This window comes from Polypterus senegalus, chromosome 12 (genome assembly GCF_016835505.1).
Source record: "Polypterus senegalus isolate Bchr_013 chromosome 12, ASM1683550v1, whole genome shotgun sequence".
Taxonomy (NCBI): Eukaryota; Metazoa; Chordata; class Cladistia; order Polypteriformes; family Polypteridae; genus Polypterus; species Polypterus senegalus.
Window position 1 is genome coordinate 158,439,280 of NC_053165.1, and position 15,336 is coordinate 158,454,615.

Below are 15,336 nucleotides of genomic sequence, written 5' to 3' on the forward strand. Positions count from 1 at the left end.
TCTGAACTTGTGGTGGTTTAGTAGGGAAATGGTGTTAGTCGCTCTCGCCCCGGATCATTTCTTTATTGATTTCTTTATTTCTGTCGCTCTCTCTCACATCATAACCATGCACGTTGTAATAGAAAGTAATTACACATGTATTAGCAGAGTACATAAAGCACGCATTTTTAAAAATATTTCATAATATCATAATTAACAAATTGGCTTGTGGTGGTGGAAGGAGCTTTCATAGACAACAATATTCCAACACAAGTGATGAGAAAATGACATCGATGGACGTGCCGTTGCTCGTTACTGGATGTGGAGGCTCTGTGGTTTATTGGAGTTCCAATTTCTTAAACATCCATCCATCATCCACTATATCTTAACTACAGGGTCACGGGGGTCTACTGGAGCCAATCCCAGCCAACACAGGGTGCCAGCCCACCGCAGGGTGCGCACACACACACCAAACACACACACGGGACAATTTAGGATCGCCAATGCACCTAATCTGCATGTCTTTGAACTGTGGGGGGAACCCAGAAACCCGGATCCCCGAACTGAGAGGCAGCAGCGCTACCCACTGCGCCACCGTGCCATCCTTTGTATTGAATTGAACGATTTATTTTGAGGAGGAGGTTAGGAGCACACACTGATACAGTGTACTGCCGCACCCACCACACGACAAACCAACTCAAGGTCCAGATTAGGACCCATTCTTAAACGTAAAATTTTAAAATGTTTAACATTTTTAAAAATTGTGTATGTGTGCTAATGAAAAACAAGCCATAGGAAGGACAAATGTACTAAGCTATGAGTTTATGGATTGGCTGCTGGTCAAAACGGACGCACTCCAAAATGCTCATGCATTGAATAGACCTTCAGGATAGCGCTAATGAGATTTTCAAATATCAACTGACCTTACTTAATAATAATAATGACTGTTATTTATATAGCGCCTTCCCCATACTCACTTGTGTTGCCAGTGGCAGATTTACATAACTGGGGCCCTGAAGCTTGAACTGAGGGGCCGCTTCACAAGCAGCAGCGGTGAGGTCTGGGATCTTCTTCAATGGGGTTCTTCCATGCATGGCAGAGCACCACAATTTTTCTTTACAAATCTAAGTACTACTGGATATCTCAGATTTTCATTAAAGATGCTGTCCACAGTTCTTGAGGCTGATCCTCCATTTCGCTGTGAAACCCCCCTCGAGTCTCACTGAGATTGCACAGGTGCAGGTGAAGCAGCTGAGGGGATCTGTGGCATACGGGGGTGAACTTCTCCAGGCTGGTGGTAAGGCTGCTCTCCTGGCATTGCAAGCAATCTTTGCTTCCATCTGGGAGACGGGCATCATCCCAACTGACTGGAAAATGGGAGTTCTTGCCCCTATCTGGAAAGGGAAAGGGGATCAACTGGATTGTGGCAACTACAAGGGGATAACACTGCTCTCTGTGCCGGGTAAGGTCCGTGCTGGGGTGGTCGTCAAGACCGGAATAGTCTAGTTTTACACCTAAGAGGTCTACCATCGACCGCATCCTGGCACTGAGGGGTCTCGTGGAGCACAAATGCAAATATTGACAGAATTTCTTTGCAGTCTTTGTTGATTTTTGTAAAGCATTCAACTTAGTTGATCGAGCTGCCCTGTGGGACATATATAGTGCCTTTCATATCTATTTATTTATCTATCAATCATGTAGCACCCTTCACATATACAGTATTTATTTATCATATAGTGCCTTTCATATCTATATACTGTATCTATCTATCAATCATGTAGTGCCCTTCACATACACAGTATTTATCATATAGTGCCTTACAAGTCTATTATATAGTGCCTTTCACATATATTTATCTATCATACTAACGGGAGCAGCCGAAAGAAGAAGTGCCCTTCACATATAGAGTATTTATCATATAGTGCCTTTCACGTCTATTATATAGTGCTATTCACATATACAGTATTTATTTGTCATATAGTGCCTTTCATATCTATATACTGTATCTATCTATCAATCATGTAGTGCCCTTCACATACACAGTATTTATCATATAGTGCCTTACATATCTATATATAGTGCCCTTCACATATACAGTATTTATCTGTCATATAGTGCCTTTCATATCTATATACTATATCTATCTATCAATCATGTAGCGCCCTTCACATATATTTATCTATCATACTAACGGGAGCAGCCGAAAGAAGAAGAAGCGCCTTTCACATATACAGTATTTATCTGTCATCTGTCCATCTGCTTTGTGTACTATGCTGTATTGATGTGTTTTTGGGTGACCACCTGCCAGCCGCTGCCAGGAGTTGCCCACCACCCTATAAACCCAGAGGGTCTCCCCCAGTTCCTGGCGGTTAATTGTTAAATGCATTCAAGGAGTCCTGGGGAGTTCTTACTCTTTTTCTACGCTTTGGTGTTTATTGGGATTTTTGACCTCCACGCTCATATTTCTGGATCCTGGTATTGGGGCTTTGTGCGCCTTGGATCGCTTTAGTGTTCTTGGGGTCCATGGAAGAGCAATACGTGAAGAATAAATCTTTTAGTTTCTGAAGATTCCTCGAGGCTCATTTGTACCGCGCTAGGTATGTTTCCCCCTCTAGTGGCCGTTATTGGAAGTGGTTTTTTTTTTGGAACTCTTATGTTCTCGTCGCTGGTACCCTGTGTTGAAGATGGCAGAGGTGCCAGCTCAAGCAGTGGAGGCCGCCTGGTGGGGGCAGGACATAAGCGTGATGGCCGATTCTTCCTGAACTGCTGGAGATTTACAGTATTGGCGTGGCGGCCCCTGGGATTTGGCGGCCCTGCAGGTGCACAGTTTGCACATCCCTAAGGCCACCCCTGATCTCCATACCTCTGTGAGTCTGACATGAATGTCATGAAGTCAAAGTTCAGAACAAGAGTGACAGACGAACATTTAAATGACTCCATCAAAGTGAACCTCAGTGGCTCCACTCCACCACACACCTCAATGCCAGTCATCTGATGAACTAAAAAACACGTCACACGTGCAACTGGACCTGTGAATAAAGTGACACAGTGACATGTGACAAAATGACAAATGAAGAAGTCACATCTGTGTATTTGGAATTGCATTGTTTTGTTTTGACAGCATTCATGTTTTAATTCAATAGTGTGAGATACACGAGAAAATGCATACAGACGTAGAGAGCGAAATATTTTTTGTGATGTTTAATGAAAAATGTGAGTTGTGGACACCAACATTTTGTAAATGTTCAGGCAAAACAAGCGTATTCAGTTTGTTTGGGTTGAAATAAGCTACGAGAATAAATGTTACAAAACATGAGTAGTTCTCAGCCATTTTCATTTTGTAAAAGTAGCACTCAGGGGAGAAAAGGTTGGAGACCCCTGGACTAGTGAGACCACATCTGGAGTCCTGACTGCAGTTCTGGTCACCACATTATAAAAAAAAAAAAAAGACATAACAGCACCTGAAGCTGGGCAGAGGAGAGCCACCAAGAGCATCATGGGACTTGGACATATCCTACTGTGACAGAGTCGGAGAATTAAACCTGTTTAGTCTCCAGCGGAGGAGACCGTGTGGGGTCCTCATCCAGGTCTTCTCAAAAGGTAGAATTCTTTTCACTTAATGATGAATCACATAATGGAGGACACCAGCAGAAACTGGAACTGAAGCTATAGGAGGCACTTTGTCAGGCAAAGACATGGAGTTAAAGGAGAAATGCTGACCTGACCATCTTTAAGAAGGATCTGAATGAGAGGTTTGGAGAGCGCAGCTATTAGATAAAGAAACTGCCTTGGTGGACTGAATGGACTCCTCTGGCTTGTCATATTTCTTATGTCCCACACTGCGATTCCCCGGACTTATAAAGGAGGTCACTTTAATTCTTAATGCCCGGTTCCATTGCCAGACCACGAAGCTTCGTCTTCCATCAGAACATTCCCGATTTTGAGAACATCCACAACCTGTGGCTTTCCTGTATCACTAAGATGGAGTCAATTTCTGTTTCCAGGCTAAAAATAGGATTTTAGTCCGAAGGCATCTAGCATTAGAATAATATGTTGCTAAATTTAGGCACACCTCGCTTTGTGACAAATATGAGGAAGGTTTTATAAAACAAACAAAAAAAAGGGATCTGATATGAAATCATGGCGCACAAATACGGGCGAGACCAAGACAGGGCTTTGTATAGCGCCACGCAGGTGTGTGTGTGTGTGACTTGATGTCTGTCTCCGCGGGTCCTCCGTCTGCGAGTGTAAAGCGGCAAGCGCGGCGCATTTCCCTGGAAACCAAACGGCGCGGACAGCAGGGGTGCAGCCGGAGGTGCCGAGGCAAAAAAAAAAAAAAATAGGCGCGCGAGGGTGAGGAGGGCCCATAGGGAGGGCAGGGGGCGGAGTCAGCGGCGGTCAGGTGTTTCAGCACCACAGACAGCGTCGGGGCGAAGCGCAGTCTCCGAACGAGCATCAGTCGGGTCGGCGGTGAGCGCGACGCTGAAGTCCCACCTGCGAGCGCATCTCGTCTGAAGCAAAAAATAAAATCACAGCCGAGTGTGTCGAGTCATGGAGGAGCTGAGCAGCACCGAGGCGAAGGACTACATCGTCCAGCGGGAGATCCCTTTGCTCTTCGAGGTAAACTTTGCGCGTTCTGCGGCGGCTGGGCTGGGGACGTCGGGTTTAGGTAGGGGAGCGAGCGGGGACGGGCGGGGCGGGTGACTTCCTGAGAATTCGGCGAGCGCATAACTTAAGACATGCCCCATTTAAAATGAGGGTGCAGGTTATGAATTCACACTTCCAAAAGCTCTGGGTGCACCAATGCGGAATATTCAGTAGCAGCTGCCAGCTTTAAAGAGGTGCGATTCGTGCCACTTTCAAAAAGGTAAAAATAGACTGGAATTCACATATTTATTTCGCCCTTTGAAGGGTTTGCGGCTGAGGAGAGTTTTATGAGCAAATGCAATATATATATATATATATATATATATATATATATATATATATATATACAGTATGTGTGATTTAAAGGCGCTGCAATGAATGACCTTTTCCTAGTTCTGATCCCATGGCGTCTTCACAGCAACCAAGCCAAACGAACCCGGACAAAGTAGTGCGCTGGCATCCCGATTTTGGTAGCAAAATAAAAACACACATCGTGGGCCCCCATGCTCCTGGAACCCTCGGCCAGTGCCCATTGTACCCATACGTTAAGACGGGCCCAAATATTTGCATTGATATGCAGTATCGCCTCCCTTATAAACCCATCAGCGAATGCCAACTCACTTAAGGAAAAAATCAATAGACTTAAAAACACAGGGCACAACAGTGGCAGCAGCCTGGAACTGTGCTCTAACATCTTGTGTTACATTTTTTATTACATATATTGTTATATTTATTCTTCCGGCTAGTTAAGATGCTCTGGGTCAGAACACTGCAGAGTGGAGTTCATCCTGCAGATTCCCAGAATCAAATGTTTAAATACACACGCCAAAGCAGGGGGACATTTTAGTGTCGCCAGTCAACTTAATCTACACAACATTCAAAATGTAGGAAGAAAAAGCATTCACCCTCCATTTGAGGACGTGTCAAGTCCAGTCACCCATCACAAGAAGATGAGAACTCCACTCGTCCACCAAAACAAAAAGAACACAAAGGCGCCATTCACCCACCAGAAGAACGTGCAGAATCCTACCGAGAGAATACGTGAAATTCAGTCACCCACCAGAAGAATGTAAGAACTCCACTCGGTCACCAATAAATAAAGAAAAACATGAAAACTTCACTCACCCACCAGGAGAACATGCCGACTCCATACACAGGGAGACCTGGCAAACTCTGTATACCCACCGGCAGGGGGCATGTGGCATCCACTCACCCACTGGGAGAACATGCAAACTCCACACGGTCAATGAGCAGCCTTAGGATCTGAATCCTAGATCATATCATTATTATTAATAATAATAATAATTCATTATATTTAAGGGCACCTTACAAGGCACTCAAAAGACACCTCACAAAAATGCAAAAAGAAAATTTGCCCAATCAAATAATTAATAAAAAAAATGTAAATACTAAAAGAAAAACAATAAATAAAAAGTAAAAAACAATACCATGAAAAATGACAACATACAATTAAAATAACATTACATATATGTGATCATGGGCAGCATGTGGATTTCCTCCCACACATCAAAGCAGGGGACATTTTTGCGTCCCCAATCAACTTACATTTGAAATGTAGGAGGAAAAACCATGAGGTCAAAAGGAGAACATGCAGACTCCATACACAGGGAGACCTGTATACCTACCGGCAGGGGGCATGTGGCATCCACTCAGTCACTCGGAGAACATGCAGACTCCACACGGTCAAGGAGCAGCCTTAGGATTTGAATCCCGGATGTTGAATGTGGGAGATGACAGCGTTGAGCAGAGCACCACTATGGGGACTCCAGCATCGTATACGTCTACTGTAAGAGCCATTTATTAGTTATAGTTATTTCTGTTATGTTAAATTGTATTTTCTTAGTTAAGTTACCTGCGGTGGGTTGGCACCCTGCCCAGGATTGGTTCCTGCCTTGTGCCCTGTGTTGGCTGGGATTGGCTCCAGCAGACCCCCGTGACCCTATATTCGGATTCAGCGGGTTAGAAAATGGATGGATGGATGGATAGTTAAGTTACAGGCGGCACGGTGGCGCAGTGGCTAACGCTGCTGCCTCGTAGTTAGGAGACCCGGGTCCTCCCTCCGTGGATTTGCTCCGGTTTACTCCTACAGTCCAAAGGTTCGGTGGGTGCATTGGCGATTCTAAATTGTCCCTAGTGTGTAGTTGGTCTGGGGTTTGTTTCCTGCCTTGCTGGCTGGGATTGGCTCCAGCAGACCCCCGTGACCCTTTAGTTATGATATAGCGATGGATGGATAGTTATGTTACAATGTCTGCCTATACTGTGTATTCAATTCCCAAACTCGGGCCTGAGGACCCCCTGTGGCAGCAGGTTTTTATTCCAGCCAAATTCACAACTTGCGATAATAACTGATCTAATTTATTTTGGTGGTCTTTTCTCCTTTTCTTATGCTGCGTTTAGAAAAGCACAGCAGTATGATTTTTACATTTATAAGACATTTAAAAATATTTCTACTTTTGCTTTAAACGCTTCCCTCTCTTTTGTTGTTGTCCTATTGTTTTGTTATTTTATTTTTTTGTGTGTGTGCAGTTAGCACCCTTCATTGAATCCTAATAATGATAATTAAAACAAACAGAACTGGAAGCCTGCAGGTAAACAGCACTGAATGATGAAAGGCTGTAATAACATTAGCGTCAGACCCACAGGTGGCCGTAGGGGGCTAAAGCTGACCAACCCCACAGGGGGGCTGCATACGTTAAACGCTGTTAACGGTATGTGTGGACTGTATAAACTTGCGCGTGAATTTAATAAAAAAAATAATGTCAACATACACGGGATTTTCTCTTTACAGTATTCAGCCACATTTTTTCAAGATACCACGCGGACTTTATCAAACTATAACTGGAGAATATAACTTGACAAATCCACTCGAACGGGGCACGCGGACCCCGTTTGCCACCCGCAGAACGCCACTCTTGGTCAGGCTCACGAATTAGTAGATGATAAATTAAAGAATCAGAACACCTGGAAAAGCAGACTGAAAATTGTTAAAAAGTTTTTAAAAATCCCTTTAGTATTTTAATAGAAATTTAGCAAGTTTAGTTTTGTTATTTTTCCATTGACTCCAAAACACAGAAACTGGGAAATAACAACTCACTTAACTGGGCAAAGAGTCCAATTAAAAACAGAAGCTGGTTGGAATGAAAAATCTGCAGGAGTTTGGGAAGCGCTGTATATAAATGCGTAGTCTATGGGAATTTCTATGCTACAAACCCTCCCAAGAAGCTACTGGAATATTCCCGGCAGCTGGTACGGCACGATGGGCACACAGTTTTCAACCCGTGCCCCGTGACGTATCGTATTGGATATGCCAGGTAAAGAACGTGCTGAATGTAATTTAAAGTAAAGCGCATGCAAGTCTGCCATTGAGAAACAGCGCAGCCGTTAAGTACAGAAAGGAAATGAAGAAACACGTTTTCCTGTGGGTATCCTAACTTTTTTTCTGCATTTTTGTGATTTGTTCCTTTTTAAATATTCACTAAACTTTATCGCATTGAGAAATTTCTTTAATCACGTGTTTGACCTTCCTTACTAACTCGGCAGCAGCTCGCTTTAGGAAACTGAAAAGACGCGGCTCATCAATTTAAAGGCCCGTTCAATTTTTCGAGTAGAACGGAATTACCGTAATTACTGTATATTCACGCACATGAATGTTGAGATTAATCCACATAGTTTGATTTGCCTAGAGGAGTGTAACAAACAGGGCTGTTCTGAATGCGTGCCACACGCGCCCACGTCTGTCCAATTCCAACAGGAGATCCCGCGGGTTGCATTGGCTGCCGCATCATGCACGGTGTTGCTTTTGGTTCATTTTAATTGACCTGCTTATCCGGACTCGGACTTTTTTATTTGTTTCTTTTTTATTAATTACCCGCTAAACAAAAATCAGATGCATCACAAGCGAGATGGCCAGCAAAGATGGCGGACCCCAAAGTCCAATCACTTTGAAGCCGATTCTTGCTGTCCGTGAATCGCCATTTTTCGATTCTATGGCGTGCTGGTGCAGCTCGTGTTCTTCATTCTCAAGCTGCTGGTTTTCTTTGTTCTGAGGGCACCGTTTAAATGTTTTGTGGGCAGAATTATATTTTCTGAGGGTTCGGAGTTTTGGACGGTCCCCTCCGTTGGGCATTTCCAGACATTTTTGGCACCGATTGTGCTTAGGAACCCCAAGTTCATGACGGGCAGACTTCCACCTGCTGGAGCCTTCGGGTAAGTTTCTCGCGTTGGCGCGCTTTGCTTATCATTCAGTATTGTTTGATTGGAAAGAACAATTAAGCGGTCCGAGTCAAAGTAGGCAAGTCAATTAGAGTTAAAGAACTTAATTAGCAGCAAAAAATGGCCACTAATTAAGAAAAGGGTGGAAAGGAAAACCTGCAGCCCTCCAGCATTGCAGTTGGACTCCCCTTAGTCTCATTTCATCTCATCTTCTGATCCTATTTTCCAGGTGAGGGTCGTGGCACACTCTTGATCTATCGACACACACACTGCTAAGTCTGTATGGCAGCATGGTGGCACAGTGATTAGCACAGTTAATATGTTAGCCAGACACACAGAGAAGTTTAAAATGGGAGTATATATGGCAGCATGGTGGCACAGTGATTAACACAGCTAATATGTTAGCCACACACACACAGGTCTAAAATGAGATTATACTGTATATAACAGCATGGTGGCACAGTGATTAACACACACACACATAAATACACACACAGAGGTCTAAAATGAGTGTATAGGGTAGCATGGTGGCACAGTGATTAGCACATCTGCCATCCACTCTCAAAAGACTGGATTAGCATCTGCCCACTGTCTCTGTGGAGCTTCCATGTTCTCCTGATTTCCAGGCAGGTTTTCTCCATCTCCTTCTATTAATCTCCATGCCCTCATAAGGACATTGTCTTTTACTTAATTGCCCACTGAAAACCGTGCAATTGTGTCCACTCTTAGGAATGCTGGTTCCAAAATTGGACTTTACTGGGCAGTGTGGTTCCCCACAGAGCCTCCTAGAGGGTTCTTTACATATGAAGTTGGGTCTGTGGGCTGTGAGAAGGTTCCTAATTTATGGGCTGAGTCCATCATTAAGACTTTGGCCACATTGTACAGCTAGATGCCATTCCTGACATCAACCCTCTCTGTTTAACTGGCCCTGCGTCTAGCGTTTGTGGACAAGCCAGAAATATTTAATGTGTGGTGGGCGATTCGGCAGGATACGATCAGATCAAGAAAACCTGAGCTGAGTCTGCGTGATTGTGCGCAGCAGGAGGTCTTTTAGATTAGGACCCCCATCTAGTGTCTCACAGATCTGATATCAGCTGCTCATGGCTGTTTATGTAACCTTTGTTAAGGATAAAAAAAAAATTAAAAGTTCTTTTTGGAACCTTTATATGGATGGTTCTTTTGGGAATCAAAAATGATTCTGCTTTGGCATCTCATTCGGTTGGCACCTTAATTTAATGGACAGTTCTGGTTCTGCTTTGGCATCTCATTCAGTTGGCACCTTAATTTAATGGACAGTTCTGGTTCTGCTTTGGCATCTCATTCAGTTGGCACCTTAATTTAATGGACAGTTCTGGTTCTGCTTTGGCATCTCATCCAGTTGGCACCTTCATTTTTATGAGGGCATGTCACTGTAACCTGTGATGACCATACGCCCCCTCCAGGGATGGTTCCTGCACCCAACCTTCTAATTAGAATGAGTACCTTAAGAGGAGTTACAGACCGCCATTATACTGGAAGTCTAACCAAACTCATCCTTGAAATAAGTCGATCGCCATTTTAAATTGAATGCGCACTGTCATAAAATAATGAAACAATGAAAAGCGACGTCCTGTGGGGACTCTGGGAGCCTCTGGTGACCGTTCGGTGTGAATCAGTGCCCTCTCTTTCATTGTAGGTAACCCTCATCTCACGCTCTCTATTGGGCGTTTTGGCTGGCACAGACAGGTGGGCACGTGCTGCAGGTTGTAAAAGAGAGCGGCCCCCGGTGTTTTCTCTTCTCCATTTGTATTTAGATCTCCCGAAGCCAGACAGCTGTGCTCGGGGCCCTCGCTGAAGCCCACCGCTCAGGCACTTTGACGGCGGGCGTGTGCGGCATGTCGCTTGTTGCGCTTTTGCGTTTTAATGCCTCCAGACGAGTCCTCTGTCACTTTTCATTTAGCCGCTAATGGCCGAGGCAGACGGACAGGCTTCAGACATCGGCGGGTCCTTTCTTCTATTCAGTAAAAAGCTCTTCTTGAAATCAATACATCGAATGACTTCCTAAAATAACTGCTCGGCCTCTTTATTATTATTATTATTTTTTTTTTTACTCGATTCTTGCAACCTAACGGGCTGCCAGGAAATCTACCGACATTACGAGGTGTTTGGAAATGCGGCGAGCTGACGGTCTCCACGGGGCGATAGTGGCGGCTATCGAGTGTGAAGCGTCTGGCTGGAGAAATAAAGAAAGAAAGAAAGAAACTGCTATTCTACGAGGCACAAGCACTGCCACCATTTACGTTTACAGTATGTGCCAGGAAGACGCGTTCATCCATAGAGACTTCAAGATAATGTCTGGGGTGGGGGGAGGGGGCTTGGGAACAACTGCGACAGGACAAGGGACACAACTGCCCACCACACGTCAAGAGCTCACGCTGCGTTCCGATTGTACTGGGAAGTCAGAATTTTCCAGTTCCTAGTTGTAATGGTCAACTGGCATACCCCCCTTAAGTCGAATTTGAAACTCGGGGCTGCTTTGTCGAGATGGGTCCAGTGACAGAGCTCCGCTAGACAGCCAATTGGATTGGCCGGCTTTTGTCACGTGGTTTGCTTGACGTCAGTCGGATAACTCCGCCCTCTCAAACCCTAATCTTAACCATTGTGTCACCAGGTGTTCTCGCAAAGCGACATGCTCCGCAATGGCATGTCACATGACATGGAGTGCTGAATTTGTTCAACTTCAAAATGGCGACCATGAACTTTAGTGAACTCTGTAGCATTAGGCACTGACAGGATTGGCCAATGCTTTTACCCAAAGGGACTTACAAAATTACTTTTGTTTTTCCAATTGGAGCACAGGCGGGTGAAGTGACCTGCTCAGGGTCACACGGTGGTGTCAGTGGTGGGATCTGCTGGGTTTGAAGTCCAAAGCGTTAACCACTGCGCCACACTGCCTGCCTGTTTAGTAGAACATCGGTCTACGTGTGTCAGAAGTTGAGGGGGGCACATCGTTCCTCCAGCTACATATGAAAAGAGTCCGAACTGACATTTGGTGTCACCTTCATCAGCAGGTCTGAGTGGATGAGGAGGAGCAGAGGACTTCAGGAGTGTCTCCATACAGGCAGGTGTTGACTACTCTGTAGGCCAGCATCAAGGGTCTCAACTTAATGTGTGCTGCTACAGGGAGCCAACGTGGGGGTCTGAAAAGAGGAATGACGACATGTGCCCACCCGGGCTGGCTGAACACCAGACATGTCACTGCCATAGGAATCATCTGCAGCGGGTTTGTTGGGTACTCACTTGGGTGGTGTTGGCCATAAGGAGCCGAAACGAACAGAGATGGGGTGACGGGCTGCTCGGGATAAGAAGGCATCCCACCTTTGCCAGGATGAGCTGAAGATGGTGTGCCCTTCATTCAAAGTTGAGATATCAATGAGATGTGCATCACATGCCCTGTGGTCCTCTGGGGGGAGTGACGGGCACAGCTGCATCCCAATGGCATAGCACTCATATGGGCAACCATAGACCAGGATGAGGGGGCCTAGTGGGGAGGTGTATAGGGAGAAGAAGAGGGGACCCAGCAGCGGGCCTTGGGGCACCCTTGACATCTCTCTTTGCCAGGACATACGGTAGGCTCTGCCCAATAGGTGGAACTCAGACCAACATGTGGGCAGTCCTGGTGATGCCAAGGTCAGAGAGGGTGGCAAATAGAGAGAGATCTAGAAGACGAGACGTTGTTAGCTCTTGCCAGCTGGCACATGCTGGCGACACTGAGTAGAGCTGTCTTGGTGGGATACATGTTACAGTATCTCACAAAAGTGAGTTCACCCCTAAGTGACAAATGTCCAAACTGTGCCCAAAGTGTCAATATTTTGCGTGGCGGGCCACCATTATTTTCCAGCACTGCCTTAACTCTCTTGGGCATGGAGTTCACACGAGCTTCACAGGTTGCCACTGGAATCCTCCTCCACTCCTCCATGATGGAGCTGGTGGATGTTAGAGACCTTGAGCTCCTCCACCTGCCCCACAGATGCTCAATAGGGTTAAGGTCTGGAGACATGCTTGGCCAGTCCAGCACCTTTACCCTCAGTGGTCATCTTGGAGGTGTTTGGGGTCGTTATCATGTTGGCATAATGCCCTGGAGCCCAGTTTCTGCTTCAATATGCCACAGTACATGTTGGCATTCATGGTTCCCTCAATGAACTGTAGCTCCCCAGTGCTGGCAGCACTCATGCCACCCCAAACCTTGACACTCCCACCACCACGCTTGACTGTAGGCGAGACACACTTGTCTTTGTACTCCTCACCCGGATGCCACCACACACGCTCGACGCCATCTGAACCTAATAAGTTTATGTTGGTCTCATCAGTTCCAGTAATCCATGCCCTTAGTCTGCTTGTCTTCAGCAAACTGTTTGCGGGCTTTCATGTGCATCATCTTCAGAAGAGGCTTCCTTGTGGGGCGACGGCCATGCAGACCAATTTGATGCCGTGTGCGGCGGGCGTATGGTCTGAGCACTGCCAGGCTGACCCCCCACCCCTTCAACAACTCATATGTCTATTTTCAAAAGGCAACCTCTGGATATGACGCTGAGCACGGGCACCATGGTGAGACCTGCTTTGAGTGGAGCCTGTCCTGTTAAACCTGTCGCTGTATGGCGTTGGCCACCATGCTGCAGCTCAGTTTCAGGGTGCTGGCGATCCTCTTATAGCCTCGGCCATCTTTATGTAGAGCAACAATTCTTTGTTTCAGATCCTCAGAGAGTTCTTAGCCGTGAGGTGCCATGTTGAATTTCCAGTGACCGGTATGAGAGAGTGTGAGAGCGAGAACACCAAACTTAACACACCTGAGACCTTGTAACACGAACGAGTCACATGAAACCGAGGAGGGAAAATGGCTACCTGGGCACAATTTGGACATTTTGTCACTTAGGGGTGGACTCACTTTTGTTGTCAGCGGTTTAGACATTAATGGCTGTGTGGGGGACAGCAGGTTTACACTGTGATACAAGCTGTACACGGACTGCTTTACATTGTGTCAAAGTGTCATATCTTCAGTGTTGTCCCATGAAAAGACAGAATAAAATATTTACAAAAATGTGAGGGGTGGACTCTCATGTGTGAGATACTGTAGATGCAGCACGGGGAATGTTGGTCGGAGATGGGGGGCTTGAAGTGACCCGCCCTGAAACCCACTCTTTGTTTGTCTCTCTCTCTCTCTCTCTCTCTTTCCGTAAGAGTATGCTGACAGGTCTGATGTTCCATCGGCCGCAGGACCCCATGGACTTTCTGGAGGGGTGCCTGAGTCGCGTTCGAGAGATTGGAGGCGTGGAGAAGGTCCGGTGGGACACCTTCATCACTACAGACAAGAAGGCGCTGCCCCCTGCAGGCCAAAGGGCGCAGCTCCGCAGCCGTATGTTGCTTTACTTGTTCAGTTGTCGCTCGCTGCCCCGTCGAGCTTTGCTGTTGTTCACCGTCTGCATGAGCCCGGCTGGGTGGTCCCGCTTGTCTGCCTGTTCTGCTAGCGAGCCATTTCATAATCGTATAGTCCTCGTTCTTCATGGCGCCGGGTAAGCTGGTGAGTAGAAGAAAACAAACGAACACTCAGGCTCCTCCATTACAGTCCGCAGCCCTTTAGTGGGGACGTTCATAGCAGGGCTCGCTCCTGCCTTGTGCCCTGTGCTGGCGCAGGGAGGCTCAGGGTAAGCGGGTTTGAAATTGAATGGATGGACGGACGGACGAAATGCAAGTTACATAATTCTAGCGTGGCCTAGTGGTTAAGACACTGAACTGCATGCTGCAGACCCCGTCATGGAGTCCCTCCGTCACCCTGAGCGGGTCACTTCACAAACATGGAGCCGCAGAAGTCTTTGGCATCAAAAGGCGTTATATGGAGGGGAACGGCGGCCACACGGACCTCCGAGTCAGACGCTGACAGAAGGGTTAGGACCACCCTGGAAAGTCATGCGTGTGTGAGACCCCCTCTCTGTGCTGCTTAAACCTGTTAGCCTGGGGGCTGCACATTGGGGGTCAGCGATCTCCGGAAGGATCCCAGCATGGAGCGGCGCAGCTCATGGAAGGACGAGGGGAGTGGAGATGGCCACTTGGGGCGCTAAATTATAACAAAAGGTAAAGGATTTGTTTCAGTCTAACAAAAGAAGAACAAAAAGAAAAAAGGTTGGCCTGAAAATAATCAAATTTCTAGAGAGACTCTTAAAGGACATGCGACCAGCGCCGGGTTGAGGCTGCAGCACGAGGCCCATTCCTGAAACAGGCCCAGATGAAAACAGACGAGAATTTTCCGGAAGCTGAACAGTTTTCCTTTGCAATATTAACCTCAAAATAATTCTTAGAATGAAATTTGGAGTCCGACTTTCGGATGCCTAGACACAGCGTTACTTATTATACAGTTACTATTGTTCTTTGCGCTGTGACATGACTCGTCATGTTTATTGTTAACCAAAGATTTCAAGTTAATGTTATCAATTTTACGTTAAA

The 15,336-nt window shown here is 46.2% G+C and overlaps 1 protein-coding gene across 2 annotated transcripts in view; it reads left to right on the plus strand.

Moving 5' to 3' along the window:
- The first annotated feature begins 4,432 nt into the window (after window positions 1–4,432).
- The window catches only part of LOC120540025 (adenylate kinase isoenzyme 5-like), a 41,770-nt gene continuing 30,866 nt past the window's right edge, over window positions 4,433–15,336 (plus strand). Inside the window, exons 1-2 of one of the 2 annotated variants that reach the window (XM_039770471.1) lie at window positions 4,433–4,599; window positions 14,077–14,251. In XM_039770471.1, coding sequence (XP_039626405.1) covers window positions 4,531–4,599; window positions 14,077–14,251 — 244 coding nt within the window. In that variant the 5' untranslated portion in view covers window positions 4,433–4,530. Of the gene's footprint in view, window positions 4,600–8,139; window positions 8,854–14,076; window positions 14,252–15,336 lie in introns of those variants that run through there. The other variant, XM_039770473.1, reaches the window with a different exon arrangement.